The sequence below is a fragment of the Callionymus lyra genome, chromosome 14 (genome assembly GCF_982586985.1).
Source record: "Callionymus lyra chromosome 14, fCalLyr1.hap1.1, whole genome shotgun sequence".
Taxonomy (NCBI): domain Eukaryota; kingdom Metazoa; phylum Chordata; class Actinopteri; order Syngnathiformes; family Callionymidae; genus Callionymus; species Callionymus lyra.
Genome location: NC_141831.1, coordinates 21,182,065 through 21,209,389, shown reverse-complemented (window position 1 = coordinate 21,209,389; position 27,325 = coordinate 21,182,065). Strand labels below are relative to the sequence as shown.

At 37.5% G+C, this 27,325-nt stretch overlaps 1 protein-coding gene across 1 annotated transcript in view; it reads left to right on the top strand.

Annotated features, from left to right (window-relative positions):
• Positions 1 to 342: 342 nt before the first annotated feature.
• The window catches only part of fstl4 (follistatin-like 4), a 186,054-nt gene continuing 159,071 nt past the window's right edge, over positions 343 to 27,325 (top strand). Inside the window, exons 1-2 of the mRNA XM_087808279.1 lie at positions 343 to 578; positions 20,284 to 20,443. Coding sequence (XP_087664405.1) covers positions 20,288 to 20,443 — 156 coding nt within the window. The 5' untranslated portion in view covers positions 343 to 578; positions 20,284 to 20,287. The remainder of the gene's footprint in view (positions 579 to 20,283; positions 20,444 to 27,325) is intronic.

Here is a 27,325-nt window from a genome sequence, read left to right as displayed (position 1 = left end):
CCAAGCATGAATATGCTTTAAAGGTGTCTATGTGTGTATATATATATTTTTAGGGTTTGTGTATTTGTTTTTGTATGGTGTGTGTGAGTGTGTGCTAGTGTTTTATGTGTGTGTATGTGTGTGATTGTGTGTGTGTGTACAGATATGAGGGATTGGTGTCCCTGGTTGCTACAGGTTCTCCATGTGTGTTTATTTCACACAAGACTAGATTTGTTTGTTGCTGTGGAATCCTGTGATTGCGTGACCGGCCTTTTGTCAAAAAAACAAAAAAACAATCGTCGTCTCGACCTCTGGAGTTCTCAGCGTCTGCGCCTGCACGCTCAGGTGTCTGCAGCTGCGCGCTCCGCATTGGTCGCCCGGCCTGTGACGTCAGCGGGCAGAGAAGTGCGAGCGGTTGAAATAGAGCAGAACAGCAGAAGCGAGGCGAGCAGCCGGAGGAGGATGGAGAGTTGGGACGAGCTGCTGAACACACCAGCGTTACACTTCTTCTTCTGAACCCACCACACGCGTACTGGAACGTAGAGGAAGCAGTTTGGACTCTCATATTTGATCCGGAGATTCTCCTCGGACTACTTCAGGTAAGAGCTTTTTTTTTTTTTTTTCAACGGCGCTGCTGCTGCGCTATTTCACTTCATATTTGCGGAAGTTTCTTAGGGTCCAGTAGTTGCGAATCCCTGTGATATTGAGCTCTGGTTTGGGCTGGTTTAGTGTAGGACTGCACGATCCTCCAGTCTCTGGCACGAGCACCAGAGGACTTTATCTGCACCTGAACGCAACTGTTCACCGCTGACTGCGCGAAGATGACTCAATAAGACGCGATTTTTCTTTATTTTTTTTTGGACGTGTGACTGTGTGAAATGGGCTGTTTCAATGGCTCCCTCGTGGGGCTTCGTCTCAGTGGCACCACGGCGGCGGCAGAACCTCCGTGACGGCCGGCGGAGGGAGAAACGAGGTTCTGGTCCTGGTGTTGCGTTTATGGTCCGAGGAACTCTCCGTGGTGCTGAAACCACGACTTTAGGGTAGACGGAGGGGAAGACATGCAATGTTTGTTTTAAAACCTCAGGTGAGGCGTTAAGGAGCTTTACTCTGACAAAGGGCTGTATTATAATAAAAAAGGACATCATTCTTACATAAAGTTCCCAAGTAGTCAACATTTTTCTAGTCCAGTTGCCCTGCTTTTGGAACCCCTTGGATGACAATATTTATACTGCAGTGATAATGACAAGTCGTCTCAACATGAGAAAGTCATGAGGACAAATACATGGAACATAATATAAAGCACACTACAAAGTAAATGCATAAACTAGTTGTTTTTACCAGAGCTTAATCGTTAAAAAAAAAGAAAATTCCTGTGTGAAACACATGGTAGTACTTAAATGATTTTGAAGGTGAGCTCAAACCAACATTTTAACAGAAGCTTCACAGAAATCTCCACATTTGTACTGGTGGTGGTGAAGCAACTGGAATGGAGTGGAACTTGAGCTGCCAACCTCTCAATTATTGGACAACCTGCTCCATCAGATGAGCTGCCATGAACGTACATCTGCTCACAGGACATAGATACTGAGCATATTCATGCTTGGTTACATTTCTGTACCGTAACTCAAGATACATTTTAATTTATACGTTTTTTTAATCTTTGACATTATTATTAGACAATCTTGCTGTGTAGTCCTTTAAATGGAAATGGAAAAAAAAAACTACCTGCTTGGTCATTTATTGTCACTTTTTAGAACATAACAAAACAGCTGTACTAATTTAACAATATATTTAAAAAAACAATCAATAGTTTTACAGAAAACTATTGAAAAATTCTATAATTCTACTTGTAAACTAAGTTAAAGCAAGTAAAAGCATTTTTCAACAATAATCTGGTGAACTATGAAGCTTAAATACTTAAGAACTTTACTTCATAAAAACAAAGTTCATTTTTCAAAATCATAACAATTAAACAATGTTAAACAATTAACAAATAAAAATATACAAATTTAATTTAAAGTTGAATAAAAATGGGGGATAACAAAGGATGGATACCACAATAATTGAATTGTCATTGGTCTATCAAAGTGTCTTTTGTGTTCACTGTGAAGCATGAAGTTTTCCAAATGAAACAGGAAATAATTGTCAGTATCTCTCATCGCACAATGACTCACTTCAACACAAGATAACGAACAACTGTAACATCAGTGAAGATTATTAATACAACCTTTTTGTTTACGTTAATGAGTTGATGTTACGATAAGTGGAAATTCTTCGCACTTGATCTACAGTCAAATGTGAAGTCAGTCCAACTCCAGAGCTTGTTCCTCTTGAAGAATGATCTTCCCTCCTTTTGCTTCACGTCCACCTGGAACCAGCAAACATCCACACACAATCACGCTCGTCTATCATTGTTATCTTTAAGACCCGGCTCCGGGAGCGACAGGATTTTGGGTGAAAATCCTCGGCTATTCTTTCTTTCACACACAACAACAAACCATCAGCTGCACAGGCACCTGGATCGATGCCTGGAGTTGTGTCGTGAATGAGAAGCTGATGCCTGTTGATGTGTTTGCACAAGCAAATACGGCCTTGACTTGTTACTACACCTGCGTCTGAAGGATTGCTTTGAATGGCAGACTTTTATTAATCCATATTCCTGCTATTTCTTTCTGTGGAAAACATTTGAATCATCTATGAATACTGTTGCGCTCACCCAGAGCTGTGGTTAGCAAATTATTAACCTGTGCGGTCATATTGGATTGAGAAAAGACATTTTTGCATCAGAAAATAGAAAGTAAAAAGCAGCTTTTATTTTAAGGTTTGCAAAAGATCACATATTCGAAAGAAAATGAAATATTTTTTTACAGACCTAGTTTAAAATGACTGAACAAAAAAAGAACCAAATACAAGAAAAATAAAGTTGTTTTTTTTAGTAATTATCTTATCTAGTTCTTAATTCAAATCTAAACTATTAATAAACTAAAATCAAAAAGCATTTTAATTAAAACACATTTTTTCAATAACTCTTCATTTCTTTTTAAATTAATGGTAATCAGGTTCTATTTATTCAAATACCAAATAAAAATGTAACTCCTTTTATTATTATTAATTTTTTTAATCATAAATGAAAGACAAATAATAAAGTAGACGTTTGAGTGAGAAACTTAACGAAGGAAAACAATTTTGTTTTGTTTTACTGTCAAAAAAATAAAAAAGATGAAAATGGGCGGATTTTTATTACAATTTTAAAATGTCTTCATATCTTTACTCCGTCATTGAAGATATAAAGTGTGTATTACTCAAACCTATTGGTCTTTTTATGTTATTAAGTTGTTTATTTAAGTATCTCTAAATTACATAACTGGCATTTTAAATAAAATGCATATTCATATATTATATAAAACACAATTAAGAAGAGATACACAAAAAATGAATTAAGTAAACATGAGTAATGTAATGGTGAATAAAACAATATATTACATTAACACCACATGTTCAACAGTAGGATATCTCCTGCAAACTTTGACTCAACTTATGTTTATTAAATTTGACGGACTTGTTTAAGTAAAGAGTGGAGTGTTCTTATTAATAGCTGGAAAGGAAGGTATAGCGATGGCCAAAACACCTCCTGAAGTCTTTTCTGCCAAGCGCCGTAGGTACTTTTGAACCGTGTTGAATCGGAGCCGCGGCCCACCCTGGGGTCACGGCAGTAGGTCCTGGATAATTAGGTATCTCAGAATAGTGGCTCAGTTCGGCTTATTACGGTCTGAAGTCTGGTGTGTAGCTCATTAGCTGACCTGACAAAGAGCCATTATCGCTCAGTGTCCTGCAAATTTCTGGCTCCTGGTTTGGCTCCAGTGACCACCAAAGTTATGAGATGAGTCACACACTTACCGACACTGGAAGAAGAAGGAGGTGGCAACTCATACTGTTGTCATCGTGTTGAAAAAAGACTCTTGCAGTTGAACTTGGGTTTATTTGAAGTTCATGATCATCTGTTAAACACTGGTGATAGTCGGCGAGCGGTCAGTTGAGACGACAGGCATTTGGACTCTCAAGTCAGTTTTCGGCTGAGTGACTCCTCTCGTGACGTGAGAAAGGTTCTTCATGGTGAGCGCTCAGTCTGTTTACTCACTCCACTTCCCTGCTGCTTTCAAATCCTAAAGACTGAGGAAAGAAGGGCACGGGGCTGGAACCGAACAGTGGATTTATCAAACTTGACTGTTTGAAGGCCTGTTGCTAACTCAAAAGAAAAGGAATAGGGAATGGATTTTTATCTTTTCGGAAAAAAAACTTTAAATTTCGGTAAAGTTATCTTTTTAAATTCAGTGTTGTGTGTGCAGTTTCCTTGTACTATTACTCTTCTTCAAACTTTATTAGAGTGTAAAATGTATCACAACAGTTTGGCCTATTTATTAGGGGTTAATACATTTCTTGGCGATACGTTACGTATCAGGATACAGAACAACTTTACGTTATTTTGCAATGTATTGCTATATCTTAGGAACAACAATATATTTGTTGTATTATCGAGTACTTGACAGTGGTGTTGCAGAATTTACAGACCACATGACTATTGACAAATTTGTAACTACTTTTATTTGTTTTAAAACCTAAATATGTCCAAACATCTGCTTTAAAAGCTGCTGTAATGAACTGTATCCTCTCGTCCTCAGTTAAAGCCTGGATCGCGGTGGATTTAATTAAACCTTTAGCTGCGTAAGAAGTGATGAATGCTGCCATCTAGCGGCCGCAAGTTTAATTGCAACATACAACTGAACAAACGCTGTTAATATTTTGGAAAATTTGCATGTTAATTGTTAATAATCACATGATTTTATGTTGAACACTATAATTGAAGTTTAAAGAATAAAATGTGATTTAAAGACAAATAAAAACAAAAAACAGAATCGATACAACGCTGTCGAATATTGATACAGTATTGTGAAGAAAAAAAATATGATTTGATATTGTATTGATATTTACTATTAGTGATCTAATGATGAAGCTTCATGAAACAGTGTCATGTTGTTTGGAGGTCAGTAGGTGGCGCCACCAGTTTACAATTGTGATGTTTTATTAGAATAGTTGTTCAAAACTAAGGAAAATAGTGCAGAGACCGCCATCTAGTGGACTCTGAAAATAATGACACTGCTTTATGAAGCTTCATCAGAACATCACTATTTTCTTACACTCCTATTATTTATATTAGCACATTCACAAGAAATATGTACATATATATACATTTTTGGCATCAAAATACACTCAACAGAGATGAGCAACGCAACAGTAAAGTTATTTTTTAAATAGTATTTTATCTGGGATAAACTCTGAGCGTCTTATAACAATTTTCCTTGATCTATCAACAAGGAACTTTCCCTTCTTTGAAAATATGTCTGACTAAAGGAGCAATTTCCAAAGGATGCTGTCTTTGTGTGTGACTTTTTCATATTGGCTTGGCTGAATTACCAGAGTGGCTATATTTTTATGCGACAAAAGAAACCCAGACGAGTAACGTGAGACCACTTAAGGGGTTGAAACTTGCATGCAGAGTGCAGTAATTGGAGCATTTTTATCTTTCTTGTTATGGTTCGTGAGCCGGCATAAAGGTAGCAACCAGTAGCAAAGACACTGGCGCCTTCAGGACAAAATAGATGTTTTCACGAGCGGCCAGGAGGGAGTTGAAGGAGACAAAAGGAAAGGACGGACATGAAGTTGAGCAGACTCTGCATGAGAAGTGTCCTGCTGGTGTGCGTCAGTCAGGAAGAGTGGGTTATGATTGCACAGTCTGCTTAGGGGCTTCAGCTGAGAGGTCAAAGGCCAAACTGACAACTTCTCTGGGCGCCATAGACATTCTCTCCATCCCTCTGAAGCTTTCCACTCAGTTTTCTATCTTCCACTGCAGCATTAGTAAAGAAAATAACTTTGCAGGATAATCGATTGACTTCATCAAACTACCCGTGATGAAATACTATACAACTGCATTCACAGTTCCATCAAGTCCTGACCAACTTTCCCTTTTCTTGTTGAAGCCTGTCATGGCCAAACATTTATCCTTGGTTTGAGAATTTATTGTATTTATTTATTATTTAGAGTTATTTCAATATTGTTGAAATTGTTGTACACTGTGTCATTGTTTCGACTATTCTATTATTTAGTATACAATGTAGCGATGTATGTCAATATTGTATTTCTTTTGTCTCCTTTTTAGAGATGGATGGATTCAAAATCAAAAGATATATATATATATATATATATATATATATATATATATATATATATATATATATTATTACATGTAAAAAAAACAAGCCGGAGCTATGAGTTAGTTTCCCTGCAACATATTCCACATATAGTGTTTGGGTTTTACTCATTTTTAACTAGTTTACATGTGTTTACATAAGTAAACTTGACATAAACAAAGGTCATGAATTGTCTTACCATAGTTCTTCATGGTTAACAGCTCAATTATGTGTGTGTAAAATAAAATAATTCAATATTTTACAATTGACATACAAATATTCACACTGTTTGTTAATTTTTCTGTTACAATTAAACTTTCAGCCACAAGATGGTAGCAGTCATTACGTCTTCTGCAGTTAGATGAACAATGAAATCCTGCGAGATCCTGGCATTGACTGAGGACTAGAGGATACAGTGGACTCCTACAGCTTTTAAAGCTGATATTTGAACATATTGTAGTTTCAAAACAAATGAAAGCAGTTACGACTTCATCAAAAGTCATGTGGTCTATAAATTCTGCGACACCAGAGTCAAGTATTGACTAGTAGTACAATACTACGAATATATTCTTGTTCCTGAAGTATCACAATACATCATAATGTTGCCCCTGTATAGTTATATGTATTGTATCGCCAGATTGTTGCCAATACACATATAAAATATAATTGTTTTGTGTTTTGTTCAATTCTGTAAAAGATGACTCACAGAGCACTGGGATACTAGGGTTAAGGGATGAGACTATCGTTGATTCATTTTTGACTATCTTTGTTTTTTATTAAAGGTCAACTAATCTGTTGATTTAGGTGTCTCTTAAATAAATCTTGGACGTTTATTTTACATATCAGTATGTGTCTGTTTGTACAAAACTCTCTTTTAACATATATTTATATTTGAAAATGTGTTTAAGCCACACCCACTCTGCTGTGATTGGTCGAACATCAAGGTTTGTCAGCACAGTGTCAAACCTCTGCAAAACTTCAGCTGGGGAAGAACTTTAAAAAGTTCTAACTTTAAAACGGATCATCATTATGATGAGGGACTTACTGCATCTTGGATAGGAAGACTTCAACATTTGAAACATGTGAGTGAGTCAGTAGAGTTAAAGTTTCACATTTGTTAACGAAAACGAACACAATTTTGACAGTTTTAATGTTAAACTGCTTAACATTGGAGGATTGGACGTCACGTGTAGCCTGCTTTTATTTGATCAAATCTTCTCCAGGGTGATGCTTTGCTTTTGCTATAATTGACCTGGTGAACAACAATGACACAACACTAGCCACGAGCAGTGGACAAGTACTCCCAGCGGGCCACAAATTGTGGGCATCACGGTTCACTTGAAATTCCGATCATTAATGTCCAACTCCTAGAAATGACCTTTACTGCCGCATCTCTCATGAACACGCAGCAAAGCATCAGCAGCCGAGCAAATAGTTCCTGCTGCCTTTTCTATCGGAATGATCGACTGGGTGGAAGAAATGCATCAGAAGGTTAAGGAGATGTTTCTCTTTGGATACCAGCCATGGCCTTTCAAACTTTTCATCCATGTAGTTATTCTTTAATTAAGAGGCTAACTTTTGCTGCTAACTTCAATATGCTGGATGATAGACATTTCAAAAAACCTGGTGACATTTTCACCTTGATCTAGATTAAAAACTCAACCCAAAGACAAGCTATACATATCAGTTTAAAAAAAACAAACTTTTCCCACTAAGGTCATGAATCACCATGAATATTAGCTTTTTTTGGGACCAGTGTGTATTTTTCCATACTACAAATCTAACAGGAAAATACGACACAATGCATATATTGATGTCATAAGTATGTCTGCATATAAGGAATAACTGATATTTACGAGATCTATGCTAGATTTGCAGAACATAGACTCTAATGTTGAGACTTGGAATTAGAAAAACAAGCAAGTTTATTTATTTTTTAGCTGTCCGCGAAGGTTCTCATTCATCCAGGTCATGGTTATCCAAGAGTTTCAAAGGTTTATTTTTTAAGGTAAAATGTTCTTTCAATCTTTTAAATGTTAGTTTGTTGAGGGGAAGCTAAACAAACCAACCCAAAACGTTTTTGTAACTTGTCTGCTTGAGAATTTGGCTCCTTTGAATGTAAAACTGCGGGATAGGGCATAATATATAAATATTTTTATCTCTTAGAATTTGGTTTAAATATGTTTTTCCAATGAACATGTCAGGTGCTCATTTTACATGGTTACTTTCTGGACCCCGAAATTGAGCTGCTTTATGTATAATATTATGTTGAATCATTTGAAAGAACAATTTTAACAAATTTCTACAATAAACGGAACTCATTTCATCCCAACGTTTAACCGAACATGCACAGATTTCTTCGAATGACGCATGTGTCTCGCTAATGTTTGTTAACATAGCTAGCTTATGTTACAGCTTAAGAGTATTAGAGATATTATTCTCACAATGAAGTACTTATAAGAGTCTCTTCTAAACTGCTCCTTTGTACTACAATTTGTGTAGGTATTTTAAAGCGTGGGAAGAAATTAAATGTAATGTGATGGCCAAAGTAATGCTAGGTAAATACATGCAGGTGATAATATGTTCTAGTAAAGGTAAAACAATTGTAATGTTTATTATTTTGTGAAGGTTAAATTTAAAGTATGAATAAGAGGCAAAAATAACAATAAAGAGAGCATATTCACAACGCTAATGCATGGACCAGCCTAAATCAGGAAGACTTCCTGTATCGTTCCAGTCCCTAAAAAGATCCGACCGAGTGTGCTGAACGATTACAGACCGGTGGCACTGACTTCGCAGCTGATGAAGACACTGGAGCGGCTGGTCCTCAAACATCTCACGCCACAAGTCCAGCACGCGCAAGACACCCTGCAGTTTGCCTACCAGCCAGCAGTTGGTGTGGAAGATGCCATCCTTCACCTCCTGCATCGGACCTACTCCCACTTGGATAAAGGAAGCGGTTCAGTGAGAATCCTGTTCCTGGACTTTTCTAGTGCCTTCAACACTATCCAACCCACTCTGCTGCAGGACAAACTGACTAAGATGCATGTGGACCCTGGTCTGGTCTCCTGGATTACGGACTATCTTACTGATCGACCACAGTATGTCAGGCTGAAGGACATCAAGTCTGACACTATGGTGTGCAGTACAGGAGCACCTCAGGGGACAGTACTGGCCCCTCTCCTCTTCACCATCTACACTTCAGACTTCTGCTACAACTCAGAGCTGAGTCTCGTCCAGAAGTATGCTGACGACACTGCCATTGTTGGATGCATCAGGGACAACAGCGAAGACGAGTACAGGAGTCTGATACGTGACTTTGTGGACTGGAGTGAGAGGAACCACTTGCAGCTGAACACCTCAAAAACCAAGGAGCTGGTCTTGGATTTCGGGAGGTCCAGGACAAAGCCACGTCCAGTGTCCATCAGAGGCGACGAGGTGGAGATAGTGGACAACTATAAGTACCTCGGTGTGTGGATGGACAGTAAACTGGACTGGTCCTGCAACACAGACCATGTGTATAAGAAGGTTCAGAGTAGACTGTACTTTCTGAGGAGGCTTCGTTCATTTAACATCTGCAAGAAGCTCCTCTGCATGTTCTACCAGTCTGTGGTGGCCAGTGTCCTGTTCTATGCTGTGGTGTGTTGGGGTGGAAATGTGTCCAAGAGGAGTGTCAACAGGTTGGACAGGTTGATCAGGAGGGCTGGTTCTGTGGTTGGAATGAAGCTGGACTCACTGGTGACAGTTGCTGAGAGGATATCATTGAACAAACTACTGTCCATCATGGATGATGACAGTCATCCTCTGAACACTGTCATCAGTGAGCAGAGAAGCAGAATGAGTGCACGAATGCTCCTACCCAGGTGCAAAACAAATAGACTCAGGGACTCATTCATCCCTCGGGCTATTAAATTGTACAATTCTGAGTTCGGGGGCAGGAGTGGAGTGAGAGTATCTGGATGTTCTGTTCCATGTTAGTCTTTGTATCTTTGTCTTTGTTGTTTTTCTTTCCTTGACCTATGTTCTTTGTCTTTGTCTTTAGACTTAGATTGTGTCATCTTGTTCTTCCTCTTTATGTTCTTCTTATTTTATTTTTTATTTATGTATTATTTTTTATTGTTTATGAAAAATTGCTGGCTATTGTAAAAAAACAATTTCCCAAAGGAGACCTCCTGAGGGATCAATAAAGTTTTACCTTACCTTACCTTACCTTAAATCAACTATTTTTAATGCCAAAGTTAAACCATAAATCTGCATATTGGCAGTTTAAAAACCTTGACAAAAACACTGCGCTAATGGCTACTTTAGTGAAAAAAACATTCTGAAAAAGTTCTGTTGATGAATCAAACAGGGACGAAACAGCTCACTATGAAGTTAATTTAAGTTTATTTTTTATTTAATCTATTGCAAGCGCATATCTGACGTATAGTTACAACGTCAGAGAGTCATCAGAAAGGGTCATGAACCAAAAAATGCTACGACTAAAGCTGAACTGAAAAAGTTGTTCAATTTGTGGAGTGTCCCCTGGTGAACATCTGCTCCACTACCCTAGTGAGGAAAACACATTTTTAATAATGTAACACATCAGTGCAGACTGCAGGAAATATTTCAGCCAGAAGTTTGATTGACTGTCAGTTAATTAAGGAACTTATCAAAAACACACGGTTGGCAAGCGGCTCTTCACTACATTCCTAAAATAACACTTTCAGTGGATGAACATCAAGGACCCGAATTAAATCTAGAAAAGCTCAAAAGCACTGAGAAAGTGGGTGAAGAATGAGGGAACTATAGTGGTCAACTTTATTATGTAGGGTTTAGCTGACACAACAGACTGGAACCAGTAAATGAATATAGCAGCTGCAGGGGCACTGATTGCTGGTTAGTTCCTGCCGACAGTCATTACCTGACGAGTGGACACTGAAGTGGACACAACTATGCTCCAGGTCTTGTTATTCTGTTCATTGAATGCCAGTCTAATGCCGCGAGTGCATCATGTACGCTCTTGAAACCAGCCTGCATTCGTAGAATTTATCATATTGTGAACTTTTAAAATGAATAAATACCCAAAATAAATGAAAAAAAGTCTGAATATGTTAGTCTTGTTAAAATTTCATTTTTGCATGTTTTAATGAATAAACACAAGTCGTACCCTTTTTATTATTCTATCATTTGTACTTCCATTGTAGAGAATTATATTATAGAACATGATTTGTTGGCTTCAACAAATAGTCTACAAAGTAATGGTCTCATTTTAATTATAGAATGCCTTTAGATATGTCTTATTTACTTTTAATCCCACAATGTCTTGTGTTGTTAATTGGTTTGTAAAGTTAAGTTTAATTTGTTTTTAATCTGTTATTAAATCTGTTAACTTATTCAATTGAGCGAACCACTCTCTGGTAAAGTTATTTAAACTCATTTAAATAGTTTCATCATGGTCAAGAGAGAGATTTTTGCATCATATAGTCAGATATATTTAGCGTCACATTACCAGCATTAAAGTTATGCCTTGTTATCTGATAAAGGGTTATTGACGACAATTTTCTATCGTAGTTTTTGTTGAATAAGACAACAGAAGTGTTTTTAATATTTTTTAAAGCTGAATCTTGCATCTTTCTGGTCTGTGTAATACATTAATCATACTCTTTCTACACCTTCCTTCTTAACCCTTGTGTAATTTCTGGGTCTAGGTGACCCGGTGGCCCTAAAACCTGATCTTGACCCAGAGTTAACACAAGGGTTAAGCACAAACAATATTCTTTTTCCATTTTTTTTCCCTCACTTCAGTTTCATTGAATATCTTTGAAAGTTTTAAGCTTGACCTTAATAACATCCACGAAGCAGATTGTTAGAAGGACAAAGCTTGAACACTGTAAACACATATTCTGTCCACACTTAATACATGTTTATATATAGGAAAAGAAGAAAGAAAAGGAAAAGTTTTAAGGGAAGCACAATCTCACTCTCACTCTCACACTCTCTCTGCAGTCTCCAGATTGGGTTCCTCTGCTGCCCAACAGCCTGAAGCACTGTTGTGTCTACAGTGATGGACAGTGGCAAGAAGAGAGTCAGACAATAATTAATTTGAGGGCGACAGTGAAGTCCCTCTGATAAGAGTATTCGGTTTTGCCCGAATCACAACCTTCTTTGTGTCTTCATTGAGTTCTTAAACAGCCACATAGCTCAATCTTAAAGGGAACATATGCCTCTTTTTTTAATGCTCTCGTTTCTTAAAATAATTGTGTTTCCCACTGAGCTTAAAGTAGCTTTAATGGGTTCTATACTGCTCAACATGTTTTTCTACTGGCTAGCTCACCTCTACTGCAGGGGTGCGATGCAAAGCTTGAATTTAATCCCATAAAACCGTATGGATTAAATCTCCACAACACACAACACAGAGATTTAATCTCCCCTCAGAGTCCTCGGGCAGCTGGACATCTTAAGCATCCCTCATAAGAAAAACGAACCCAAAGATTACAGAAGACAGAAAACAAGGAATGCTCTGCAGATTGGTAGCTTTTGATAAAAACTCACTTTGTGTTCAAAGGTAAACAAAGGAACACAAAAGTATAAATAGTATAAACTTTATTCAGAGCAAACACATATTTAGTAGTAATGGTTTGATGAAGCTTCATGAAGCAGTGATATTATTTTCAGAGTCCAATAATGGCAGTCTATGCACTATTTTCCTTTATTTCACTACTTACTTACTAAAATCACATCATTTTTAAACTGATGGCACCACCTACTGACATGACACTGCTTCATGAAGCTTCAGATGATACAATTAATCGCGATTAATTAATTACTGCTTTATTTATTCTTGATCATGATCATCACGTCTTTTTGCTGTTTTTTTTTTTACTGGTTCTTTTTACTAGTTTTTGGAGAGCCTTGGAGTAGTACTGCGAAAATAGTTAAAGGGATTTATTTATATTTATGTCAATTGTTGATTTAAAGTCAAAAATCGAATGATTGTAAAAAATTGTACAAAATGTCTTACATTAGAAAATATGTTATATATTACATATATACAGTATATATGACATGGAGGTAATACCATGATCATCTTTGTCTGTCTCTCAAAATAATATATTTAAATTACAATTATAGGAAGTGGTTTATAAAGGTACAGACGATTCAACACATTTTTGTGTAGAGTTGGAGGGTGATGTTAGAGCCATGTGGTCTAGATTTTGATTCCCGATCAAAAAACATTTTCTACTGTCTACTGCCAACACACTTCTTGAATAATGTAAGTTTCTTAAGCATAATCCTTGTTTTATATGAGCTCCATGGAGGAGGTATGTTCCCTCTTAGTGCCTTTTCTGTCTAAATCTATAATCGATAATCTCAATATTTAATAAAATCTGAACATTTCATTAAATATTGTCTGTCTGTGGGCTGTCAAAATCCTCCTGTTGATAAGGGCTGTCGGCGCTAAACTGTCGAGCTGTCAACATCTTGTCTCGCTTCTAGGGGACAGTGCCGCAGTGCCTTTCCCATAACAGTAAAAGACAGTTCATAACCTTATTTTTCCGGGCTGCTGCATTATCAATCCTCTTCGGGAAGCCCCGCTCCTGAAATGAATCTGGGTTTGCTGAGGGAAAAAGAGAAGATGAGGGGAGCACGCTGCTCACGAGTGTCTGCGAGATAACTAGTTTTAGGATGTGTGATCCCGAGGCATGGCTGACAGACAGATTGACGTCCTCGGTCTCTTCAGTGTCTCCAACAATGCTGGATCATGAATGAAATACAGACGTGTGAGCTGCTGCCACATCCCGGTTTCATATAAACATTTTGGGCAAAGGCAATCCTCCCCCCCGTGACTTCGTTTCACGCTCTGTAGACAAGCGTCTGAAGCAGGAAGCAGAGATGCTCTCTTAGCCTGATGATGCCACTGACTAGCACACAATGAGATTCATACTTTAACCTGTCAATAGAGTTTAGTTAGAAGGAGAGGATCTTAAGTACAGATCAATGTTTCTTTCAAAGCACACAGAAGATCTCACTTTTTTACATCTTGTAAGTTGAGCCTGGGGTGTTAAAATAAGACCGTGCTTTTTTTTTCTTTTTATACATTTCTTTCTCTTTCTTCTGACTACTTAATTGAGTATTTCCTGTTTCGGGTGAAGCAAATTCTTTTTAGAAAAAAACATGCATTTTTTACATTTTAATTCGTCTTTAAATATAAAATAAAAAAAAAACAATTGTAGTTTATTTAACTTTGTCATAATATGTAACGGCATAAATGTTTTATCTTTTAAAAATATCTGTTCCTACTTTTTATTGGCTTGGCGACCCACAGAATGAATTGTGGCCCCTGGTTTAAAGGCTGGTATTCGGGAGATAAATGCAACCACTGTTTTTTTTTGTTGTTCATTTTATTTTAAATATGGTTGTGATTTCACAAATATATCACAAGCCAACAATCAACAAAGCCAAAATAGTAGTTATGAGTTGATGAAGCTTCATGAAGCAGTGTCATTATTTTGCAAGTCCACTAGATGGCGGTCCCTGCACTATTTTCGTAAATAAGTAAGTAGGTAATTTATATTTATAGAGTGCTTTTCCAGACAAGGGTCACAAAGCGCTTAAACAATCAAAACAATACTCAATAAAATATATACTTAAAAGGTCAAGATAACACTGAGAACACAACAGGAGTTCCAGGAAATCAAGGAAAAGCCTGAACAAATAAAAATGTCTTAAGATGTTTCTTGAAGGAGTCAGTAGATCCATCAAGCACAGAGAGAGAGAGGAAGGTTCCAAAGCTTAGCAGTAACAGCCTGGAAGGATTTCTCTCCTCTGATCCTGAACCGTGTGCGAGGAACCATCAGTAGATTCTGATCCACAGACCTCAGAGCCCTAGCTGGGGTGTAAGGCTGGATCAGATCAGTGATGTAAGGAGGAGTCTGACCATGAATATATCTGAAAGTAAGAACCAGAATTTTAAAGTTTATCCTGAAAGAAACTGGAAGCCAGTGAAGAGTTTTAAGGATCAGGGAAATGTGAGTTCTTCTACCAGAGCGGGTCAGAATTCTCACTGCAGAGTTTTGTATTAACTGCAGGCGAGACAGCTCCTTCTTGTTAAGACATGAAAACAAACTGTTACAATAATCCAGTAGAGAAGACACAAATGCATGGATTACTAGCTCCAGATCATGTTGATGAGGTGCTACTATCGGTAGCCTCTTAAAATATTAGAACTTTAAACTACATCTTCTCAAATTTGTCCAAAGGAACCTCTTTTTCTCTTATACAATTTAAGGTAAATGTATGAAGGTATTAAGGTTTTATATTTAGTATATTGAAATAAGCAAGCATGTCTTTCATTAAGACATTAACACCTCCAAGACAAGAGACAATGGATCATCTTAAATCAACCTTAATTTTTACTGATATATTTAATTTAAAGTCTTCTTGGTTTGTTCTACAAACAGTGACAGCTTGTATTCTCGGTCTAATGACAATAAGCTTTTGTGCGAAGGTCTGAAGACTTGCCAAGATCCTGACCTTTTTTCCTGGTGTTTCGACACAATCCCGGAACGTAAATAAATGGCTTTGTTGTTCTATTTGTATTTGTTTGAGCCACTCAGGTGTTGGATTCATGCCCTTTAGGCAGCATTTTGAAACGTGCTGCTCTGTGCATTTGAATGCATAACAATGTTTTGTTTACAAATTATTAAACAAGTCAGTAACTATGAAAGTGAACTGTTTTTTTCTGAGAAAATTAAAGTTATTTGCGAAGTAAAAGCATGCTAGCTAATCCAACACCCTGCATTTCACCGTTCTAACGCTTCAGCCTTTGCTTTCTCAACACCTGCTGTTTGTGGGACAGATCGTCAGTTTTTGTTTTTTCTAACCAGGACAGCAATCCTACCTGGAACGCCAAGCAGGGACAGATGTGAGGTCTCGGCCCGATCTCTCCCAAATCTGTCTCACTGCTCAGCTTCACACTGAAGTGACTGTTTGCCGAGCACTGAGCCGTTGTCTGGATGTACCCGCTGTTTATTTAAACCAAATTAATATTCTATGTTGGCGGGAGACTTGTCTTGCATGCTGTTTGAGTCGACTGTGAAATAGGTCATATCGGTTTACTACGACTGATGATCCGTCCTCAGAAATGATGAAAAAATGAGAATATTTAAAACATTCTAAATATTAATATAATTACAATTTGAGTTGGAGTAACAGCAGGATGGAAATGCTTGTGATGTTTACCTAGCATACTTCCTGTCTATGTAGCATGTTAGCCTTTTAGCTTATGTTACAAACAGGCTTAAATATAGAGTTGTTTTTATAGTCTCCTCTTGTCAAGCTGTCACAAATAGAGGGACGTTACAGACGAGCACCATGTAGGTATTCAGATTATTTTAAGTGTGTCTTTTGGTGATGATGACTGAGCTACAGTCGCTACATTAAAATGAACATACATTTTTGCGTCTAACTCAAAATGAAAACAATTAGAATTTTGGCTGAACTATCACTTTAAAGCAGTGATCCCCAACCTTTTTTGTACCGCAGGCCGGTTCAACTTTAGGATTATATTTACGTTCCGAAAGAAAAAAAAGTAAAAATACAATAGAATGACCTGCAAAAACTGCAATTAAGTGCACGAAAAAACATCTCACCATAAGGATAAATCAGCAAGAGCTCTGAACTGGTTACAACAAGATGTTTGTGTACTATGTATATTTGATAGTATGCCGATGATGGTGTTCTGTATATGTCTCCTTTTAGAGACTTTCCGCCAATGTGTGAGCATGTTTGTGATAAGCATTATTTATATGTAATGAGGATTCTGAAACAGTTTAGTCTAGTTTCTAAAAGAGTTTGTGTTTTACTCATTTTCACTAGTTAAGAGTCACACGCTAGTGATATTTCACAGAAAATATGGTTATTTTTCTAAATGGAGTCCTTTTTAAGCACTAATAATGTCAAAATATGTCACAGACCAGTACCGGGGTTTGGGGGAATACTACGATACTTTTACCTTAAGTAACTTCCTGAATTTACGTGTTCATTTATTAAGTCGTGTTTGCAGTGGTTTGTTATTATTCTCCTTGAATAAAAAGGGAAAAAATATGTGGTACAGTTGGAGTCTATTTTTTCTTTTTACTTGAGTTAACTGCCCTTTTTCTATGCCAACACATTTTACAAACCTGAATCAAATTTGCAGTTTTTTTTTATCTATTTTTTTTTTCATTTTTTAGGATAACTAAAGGACATTTTGCCAAAACATTGGACTTAAGCTATTTATTTTTTGTTATAGGTATCATTTTCGTTTTGGTTTTCTCGAAAAAAAAATATGGATCTCGTTCTTACTATAGTCAACTTTTGTCTTTCTACTTTCTACCATGACTGCACTCTCTTCTTCACCCCCTTCTATTTTATTAGGTGGTTCTAAATTATCCGCAAGTTTGAGTCTGTCTACAGATGATAAACTGGCGACCTCTCAAAGGTGTTCTACAGGGAATGTAGTGCTGTGAGATTTTTATCTTCACAGAGAACTGCACGCCTCGTGAGATAGAAATCATGTATTTAGCCAGCTGAGGACTATCGTTGCTCATTCAATCCCATCTATCGATCATGTGATCTGCGTCGTGCACGAGCTGAAAAGGACAAATGAGAAAATATCATCCACCTTCGAAAAGGCCTGTTCAGGATCCATATGTGATATTAGAAACACACATCAGCATTAGCAACCGTCTGACAGTTTGTTCGCCCTTCAAAGAGAGACAAATGTTTGTCGCATTGTCTCGATCGTTCACAAAATATAAGATTGACTACCTTCTGTTAACACAAGCAAGTAAACATGTTACACTAAAACAAAGGAACTTCGACAACAGGCCAAGTATATGCGAAAAACAAATGTTCTACCTGTTCTCTGTCGGGTTTGTAAGTAGTTTCACCCGAATCCAACTGTCCTGGTTTCATAGAAGCTGCTGCAGGCAGAAAAAGAAAAAGTTGGATAAAAGCAAATATTCCCTGCAAAGCCTATATTCTTTTTTTTGTTATTGGTTTCAGTCCAATGTCCTCATTCTAAAACTATGGCAGAGGGAATGTTGAAAATGATTTGCTTTTAAAATGAGGCTGTTAAACTCAATGTGAGAGTAGATGATGGCCTCATAAAACATATATTGAAGTGTGAAACTCATCCGGTCATACTGCTGCATTGACATTTATTTGCAGCTTCATTTCAACTCCTATACATGGCACGGAATCTTGATTCCAAGTTGCTCGCTGGTATTTATAATGCAGGTCTTCACCGTCAGAGCTGCCAAAGTCTCTTCTTGTTTTTTAAAATTCCTGTCTCTGAAAGCTTCTTAATATGCTGGTCAATGAACAACTCCCTTGTACGGTACTGTCCCGGAGAATTTCATGGCGGACCGATCGTCCCACACCGGGCAGCGGCTTGAGACAGCGAAGCTCAGATCACATTTTGTATTTTATTTTACAAGGGTTAGCTGTCGACTCCACGTGTCCAGCGATGGGTAGAATAAAAGAAGATCTCTGACAGAAAATCCTCAAATATCCTCATGAATCTTCAGCCAATGTTTAAATAGTTAATTAACTAAGAATAAAAGTGGAAATTTCATTCCAGTAACACTTTATATCTTTGAATGTTCTTATGATTTAAATCAAAATTCTTACCATTATCTATTTAAATCCAAGCCTTATAATCCCAATACCAAATAGAGGACATTTTAATAACTTTTGTAAATTTAATTTAAGCATTATGTCTTAAATAGAATGCAAGTTGTCAGGGTGAATATGAATTTTTCTGAAAAAACGGCACTTGGGTCTTAATAAAATGCTTCGTGCTTAGGGATCGGAACTGATCACACCGGTTATAAGATAATCGGTAGTAACTAAACAAAAATGCAACGCCTTATTTCTCAGTTGTTTTTTTTGATAAAAAGTTTCATCAAAAATAAAAAAAAACTGTAATGTGTGTTCTGAATTTGCATGGCAAAGCCCCTAACCCACTCCTTCATACGCTTAAAAAACATGAACTCGGAATTTGTTACAACAGACATAATTTTGCCCCAAAATAATACTGACATAACAATTACACGGATGGAAATTAGCTGTTGGCTATAAACTCTATTATGTATTGTCCATATTATAAATAAATAAACTTAGAGTCTAAATGAAAATTACTGGGTCAAAGTGTATTTTAATGGATATAAATTGAAATTATATTACATTATATAAAATAGAAAAAAGTGGGATCAATATTTTGTTCATGGTTTTGGTACCAACATCAGATGTTCAAAGTCGCATTAGAGGTCATAATGTTTATGGTGATGAACTTTAAGCCAATTAAACAAATTCAAATGAGTCCTGCAATGAGTTTTCCAGGGTTTCTCAACCCCTTTCTCAACTCTGAATAAGCGAAATAATATCATTATATTTGTATTCAGTCTTGCCCATATTGCAATATTCCCACACTTAATAGCTCTAAAATGGGAATCATATTAAAATAAAATAATATTATTCCCCTCCCCCACCACTCTCTGATGCTTTATTTGGTTCTGGTAGTGTTTATGCGCCAGTGAAGTTAAATTGATCCTGTGGGTTATTTTAAGCTCTGGTGTCAGTCTGCAGTCTGAGCAGCTTCAGTCTCTTGTCTCTCTGTTGACATCAAACATTTCCACTGGTTCTTTGTAACACTGATAATTATCCCCATCAGAGCCAGCGCTATGCCAAGCATCGTCTTGCGTTGGTACATTAGCGCTCGTGTCTGCATTCATCACTGGGAATTAAGACGAATGCGATGTCATTTTCAAGAAAATAAACTCAGTAATTGTTACGGATGTGCAAGCATTTAATGTGCAAGTCAAATCAGTAACAAAAAAACGACAGAAAAACGGCATATTTGTCACAAAGAATACGACAATTGGACTTCAATCTTAACCCAAAAGTTGCCATTAGTACTTATTTACTTTCCTTACTGGGGAAAAGTTCAAAGACGATATCATTCATTTAATTTATGCTGGCGTAATCTCACGTTTAAGTAACGTTCACTTCTGTTTCTCCTCTCACCGCACAGGTAGATGGTCATGGGCGGCCTGAGCGTTTGGGCTGTGACTCTGGTGGCTCTGATGAGCACCTCAGAGCGCCTGCTGGTGGACGGACACAAGAGCAGCAGGCGAGGGAACGTAGACGCAGCAGGGACGTGGCAGACCTCGTCCCAGGAACGTCACTCCACGGTAGGCACCACATGTGTCATCGCCACCACATGTTCCACGCATCTTCATTTCTATGTCAAGTTCAGTTGGACGAGCTCAAAGGATCTCTAGTTACCGACCTTGAAGATGTGGAAAGTGATTGTATTTCTTATGCAAACAAGGGGATTTAGATAAAGTACTTTTGTTTCTCATTTCACAGCCACTAAGGAAGATTAAAAGACAAAGCTAAAATGTTCAAATCAGACAACATAAATCATATATTAAAAGAAATTTAACTCAATTTTAGGTCAAGAGTTGCTTTTTTAATTTCCAAGCCTTTTTTCCTGAACTGGAATCATTTGTGTTTGTGTTGATGTTTCCCTGACCATGACTTGACCCCTAATTGGTCTCAGCGCTGCCCCCGAGTGGCTGCTTGTCAGTGGAATAACTGAATTTCCTCCTTTATGAATCATAATTCTTCATGGTGTTAGCGGTTGCTTACTGCATTGCTCACAATATTTAAGAGATACAGTATTAAAGGTCGACTGTTTGTCTAACTTTCATAATTTCAGTGTTTCTTGAATATATGTTGGACTCTATTGTACTCATCAGTATGTGTTTGTAAAAAAAAACCCTTTTTATTGAAATTTCTACATTAGAAAATGTACTTAAGCCCCGCCCACTGAAAAATGTCGTTCTCCAAGGAACTCAAAGTATAAAGACTGCAGGCGTTATTTCAGATGGATGGAGGAGGAAAGAAGCAATTATAACGTCATAATGAGCTCTGCTCTCATAAGCTCTCGTTCGCTGAGATTTCAGACAGGGAGAACTTTATAGCTTTATAAAGTAATAGTTTCAAAAAGTTGTCATGATGAGGGACTTACTGCATCTTTGATAGGAATATGTCAACATTTGAAACATGTTAATAAGTCAGGAGGGTGGGCTTTTAAAATGTGTTGTCCTTTAAATGTAATAGCATGAAAACATGGAAAAAGAAGTTAACAATACTAAGTTGGAATTGGCTTTTTACTTAATTGTTTCCTATGGCTGTGAAGCGTAACCATTAAGTCACTAAGGTAACATTGATAATATAATACATACTTTTTACCCCCCTATTTACTAATTTAGTTTTTTCTAAAAAAGAATATACCAAAGCCACCCACATCCTGCTTGACTCAAAAATCCCCAAACACTGAACTACATCTCATAAAAGCAAAGGCACCTGAAAAAAAAGTAACTCAAATATATGCAGCATAAACTGAATTATTTATTTTTAAAAAAGAACATCAGTTGATCATCTTGTTCCATAATCTGAATGCGTTACCACATCCATGTAACTTCTGCCTGTATGGAAATGTTATGAGTATTTATTAGACTCCAGCACAGGCATAATCACAGGAACAAGGAGATACTTCCCGGCAACACTTTGCAAGCTACGTTAGCTTTGTTATTAACTGACGGCATTTTCCACATGGATTGACATCCATTCCCCACATGTTCGCGTCGACCTGCAGTGTGATGTCAAGCAATAAGCTGCTGAGGAACATGATATTTGCCCAACACAAATGTCTTACTGTGATCTTTATAGCCGCATTCGTTCCTGCTGTCAGCTGACCTACTCCGGGCTCGTGTTCACCGGCACATCTGGAGAAATGTCCCTGATTTATAATTTAAGAAGAGGGAGAGAGTTTGATATGAATGCCAGCCAAACACATACATTTAAACATAATTGAACAATGAATATGATCTCTTGGGATGAAGACATGAAACTCTGACTATAGCCCAACCCTAAGACAAATCTAAAGAAATGACAAATAGGATTAAAACTATAAACAATAAGTTGCACCCGACAATAGCAAAGCCAAACGAAACACCTACTGTGGAGAATTAAACAACAAATTAAATATAACCCATAAAACACCCCCGTCCAAATGGAACATGCCCCCCCAAACACCCCTATTTCAGCTTGGTGGTTCAGTCCCTCTGCTTCCCTTCCCAAACCTGGACATAGTGAGTAACTGAAGGATTGTTTAAAACTTTCAATGTAAATACAAATTAAATCAAAAAGGGAAACACCAAACAACAGAAAAGCAGATAATACTTTTAATGCATGAGCGTCACAGTTTAGTCTGTGACAGAGACACTCAAACCTACACATTAGTGGCCCTTTAACTATAAGTATCTCTACTTGCTTTAATACGAGAGCACCTTTTAATCAGTGTTTAATCTGAGGACTTGTCTTTGACTAGTTAGCATGTATTAAACATAGCCTTCCCTTGAACTCCACCTTTTGACCCGAGTCTGGCTAAACCAATAGACAGCATTTCCAAGATGGCCCCCGCAAATGAACGTAAATCTCTAGTCCGGTATCAGACAGGGGACGTCACGACCACTCCTAGTGGCAAAACTAACAATATCGCAAATGGATTGTCCTAATTGTCAAGTAAATCGGGGTAGAATTCCCTTTACATGCTTATATTTCACTTTAAATTAAGTATATTGTGTCCATCTTTAAAAAGACTGACGGGAATTAAGAAAGTAATGAAAATCTAATGAGTAGAAATCAAACCTACCGAGTCTGCTCTTTCTCATATTTTAACATACAGAGCTTGCTAGTTCCCTGATGAATATCAATTGGATAAGTAATTGCCCTTTTCTCAGACAAACGTTCATTAGAGAATAGATATACAGGAAAAAAAATCACTCTTATTGGTTCATCTGCTTCTGGCTGAATCCTTCCCTAATAAGACATTCTGTTCAAAAAGGTCACAACATCAATTACCTTCCGATTCCATATTGTCATGTAGAATACATAATTAATGATCAGGATTGAAGCTCAAAAGTTGTCAGGAGAAAATACATGAATGCAATTTTTCTAAAGCTAGAAGGCACTGAGGGAGTGCATACCTCTGCCAAGAAACCTGTTACACATGACTTTAAAAACTAAGCCTGTTTATTATGTCGAGTGAACTATGAACAATCTGTCGACTAAAATATTATTTTTTTTGTTGTATGCTGGGTTAAAGATATTTTTTTGTAAACAGAAGAGTCAGAAGTCTTTGTGTCAATGATCAGATGAATGTCCGGTGATACCTTAAATAGATCATTGTTTTCTTTCCTTTTATAATGATTTCCTAAAAATTTTCCTAAAATGTTTCCATATTTCGGGGACAGTTAAACTCATAACTAGCCGGTTTACCAGTAGCCTATTTTCTGGAGGAATTTCAAGTTATTCCCAATTGAATCAAGAGATATGATCCCCTTGGAGTTTTCGTATTCCCTCGGGCCTCATCCCAGTTCCCAGAATACCTTGTGCTACTGTGTTGTCTGACCATACATCTTTGGCCGATTGTATCAGATATCAAGAGCTTAAACTCATTACCCAAAGATCATGAGAGCAGATGAGAGTAGAAATGCATTGGTCTGTCTTTTAGCTCAGCTCTTTCTTCACCAGAGCATAGTGATCGTCTGCTCATGACCATGACAACGACATGCTCACGACCAATTTCCCTCTGAGTCCGGCCCTCACTTGTGAACAAAACCAGTGTGTATTTCAGCTGAGCTTAAATAATAATTCAACTAAGGTTCTCTAAGGAGTACATATCGTTCATTGGAATTCAGCAGTTGGCTCCAAAGTTCAGTAAAAACTTGTCCAACATAAATAATCAATCTCAACCTGGTGAACTGTCGTTACTGCAATTTCTGGAAAGGTCAAACCGCTCCGATTGAGTTACACCTGACCGACCTCGTGAGCTGACGGAGGAAGAAAACATCGATAATGTGACAATATTATGACATTTGCAGACTGATTCAATTCAATACACAATCTGGATTAAATCCCCGGGACTCACAGCGGCACAAATGTCGCGGTCAACAGTTGCCAATTATTGCATCAAGTACAACAAGAAGCTGTTTTTGAGTGGTTGTCAAAAATATGAATTATTGATGTGCACAATTAATTACTTTCAGAGTGAACTTTGTTCGGGTCCGGCTCAGGAATCTCTCTTAAAGCTGTGAACTTAAACAAAGAATGGATCTGGTTTAAAGTCTCACCTTTTACTTGCAAGTGAGAAAATAAAATAACAAAGGATTTCTTATATGTTAGATTCCCTGTTATATATTTTATCCCAGTTTCACGACCCATCATATCATTCTGGCTCGATGTCTGGGTTAACATTCATTCCTTCTGAGATTGGTACCTGGAACAAAGTCATCTGTACCCCTACATTCCTTTCCCAGACAAGCAGTGATAAAAAACACTAGTAGTGATCCAAGTAAAGACTTGTTGGAAGGTGTGAGGGAGAAAATAGTTGCAATGATATTAATGGAACAAGTGCCAGTTGTGTTGTGGAACTTACTCACAAAATCCACACAGTAGGGGCTTGGGGACTAAAATGAACTTGTTGTGACAAATTGTAAATTCCTTTATACATTTTTGAGGAGTTTTCTTTTAGCAGAAAAATAAACACTGACGTGACCTCTTGGGGGAGCTCATTAATTCACTTAAACCACCGCTAGCAGTGGTCCCAAATCTGTTTGACACAGTGGACAGGTTTCATGCTGGCTTTTTATTCACATTCATAAAAACAGTATTATAGGAATCTGTGTTTCTATAATTTCTACTATTTTACAGGTTTGTTTTTTGAGTGAACTTGACTGAAACAATCGTCTTGTCAAGAGTCACAGGCTATTAGTAAGTAAGTAAATAAGTAAGTAATATTTGTAGAGCGCTTTTCCAGACCAGGGTCACAAAGCGATAATAATCAATAAATAATAATAATAATATTAATAATAATAATGCACTGTCATCAGTGAGCAGAGAAGCAGAATGAGTGCAGGAATGCTCCTTCCCAGGTGCAAAACAAATAGACTCAAGGACTCATTCATTCCTTGGGGCTATTAAATTGTACAATTCTTAGTTCGGGCGCAGGAGTGGAGTGAAAGTAGCTGGATGTTCTGTTCTTTGATAGTCTTTGTATCCTTTGTCTTTGTTGTTTTTCTTTGATCTATGTTCTTTATCTTTATCTTTAGACTTAGATTGTATCATCTTGTTCTTTCTCTTTATTTCTCTTTGTTCTTGTCCTTATTTTATTTTGATTTATTTTTTATGAAAAATTGTAAAAAAAACTATTTAGTTTAGGGATCAATAAAGTTCTACCTTACCTTACCTTAAAACAGAAATTATGTATATGTTATTTAGACTATCTAGATGCGGCCTATTAAATGCCTCAGGGATAGTACCGGTCCCTGGACCAGGGGTTGAGAACCACTGATCCATAGCATTGACATCATGGCCATTAAGCTGTGACCCCCTAAAAAATAATTCAGCACAACCACTCAAGCTAACAACAACAAAGAAACTTTTATAGAAAAAGCTTGATAGTAGTATTCAGTTGGTCTACAAGGATGTTCAATATGCCTTATGGTCTTTGAATGCATCGTCAATTTTGGGACCTCCAAAGGGTCACCTCGGGAGCAGAACGTACTTTCAGAGTGCAAAGCCATCTCTCACCGATACGCCCCGTTTAACTCGCTAATCAATCGATCAGACGGCGACGTTCGGGTGATGGACGTCGGTGCTGATGAGTGCACTTAATTCTGCGCCGCCGTCCTGAAGCAGCACGTCCGCAATTAGGATGGACAGATGGCAGATCGAGAGGAAGATATATACTGTAGATACGGAGGAGAGACGGAGGAGGAAGTGACAGGAATCTCTGGAAAAAAAACGCCCGGGTTTCTCCAAAGTCTCCCGGGGAAAGGCGAGAGGGGCGATGCAGAGACACACATGTTTTATCACTAAGCCTCATTACTGCTGGCATCCACTCTAAAGGACAAGAATGCAAAATGTCACAACACTTCATGCACTGACACATGGTGGCGTCGCTACAGTGGAGGATCTGCTTCTGATCTATTTTTAGACTCTGATGGCGATCCTTTGTTTATGGTAAATTGAAGTTGGACATGTCGTTTTAATCTGGAAATCTAGTGACTGCCTGTGTGGAATAAACTGTAATGATTTAATTCCATTCAGCAGAAAATACGCTTGTTTTTTACGCGCCTGTGTTTCCTAAGTTTTGGGTTTGGATCATCAAAAGACTGCAAGCCACGAAAAAAATTCCTCTTACAAGTTCTTGAAGTTGTTTTTCCGCTGCATCTTTTCACACAATGAGATTAAAAATAACACTCTTTTCTGGGACACAAACAATATGTGTTTTCTTCTTGCTGCTGTGGCTACAATGCAGTGTTTTCTGCTCCCGATACTTCTCTCGTGTGCCTCAGAACTTCATCCCGCTCTGACTTGTGTTTTTCACTTGACGTATGGATACATCTTGATCTTGAAAAATATGTTTTTCAGGCGATAATATGAATGGAAACGACACGTATGTCTCGCATTAGCACTACAGAGGTGTTTATGACCTTGACAAAAACTCATGAAAACTTACTTTATTTGCTGAAAATGATAACTTTGGATACAAACACAACATAACCTCTCCTTACAGATCCATCATTTAGTGTTGATTGGTAGTGATGGGCTGATGAAGCTTCATAAAACAGTGTCATGTTGTTTAGAGGTCAGTAGGTGGCGCCAACAGTTTCAAAATGATGTGATGTTTCATTAGAACCGCTGTTCAAAAAGGAAAAGACTGCAGAGACCGCCATCTAGTGGACTCTGAATATAATGACACTGCTTCATGAAGCTTCATCAGAACATCACTATAATTTAGTGTGTTTAGTGGTTTTTGGTAATGATATAACTTACCTATACAGTATGATGGCAAGCACCTGGTTAGCATGAGACATTATATTATTATCCGGTAAGCTAGCAAAACAACAAAAAACCTTTTTCCACAAAAGTCTGCAAACTTTTCATCTATCACAATCTTTCATGTGATTCAATATATTCTCCATTTTCCATCCAAGGAT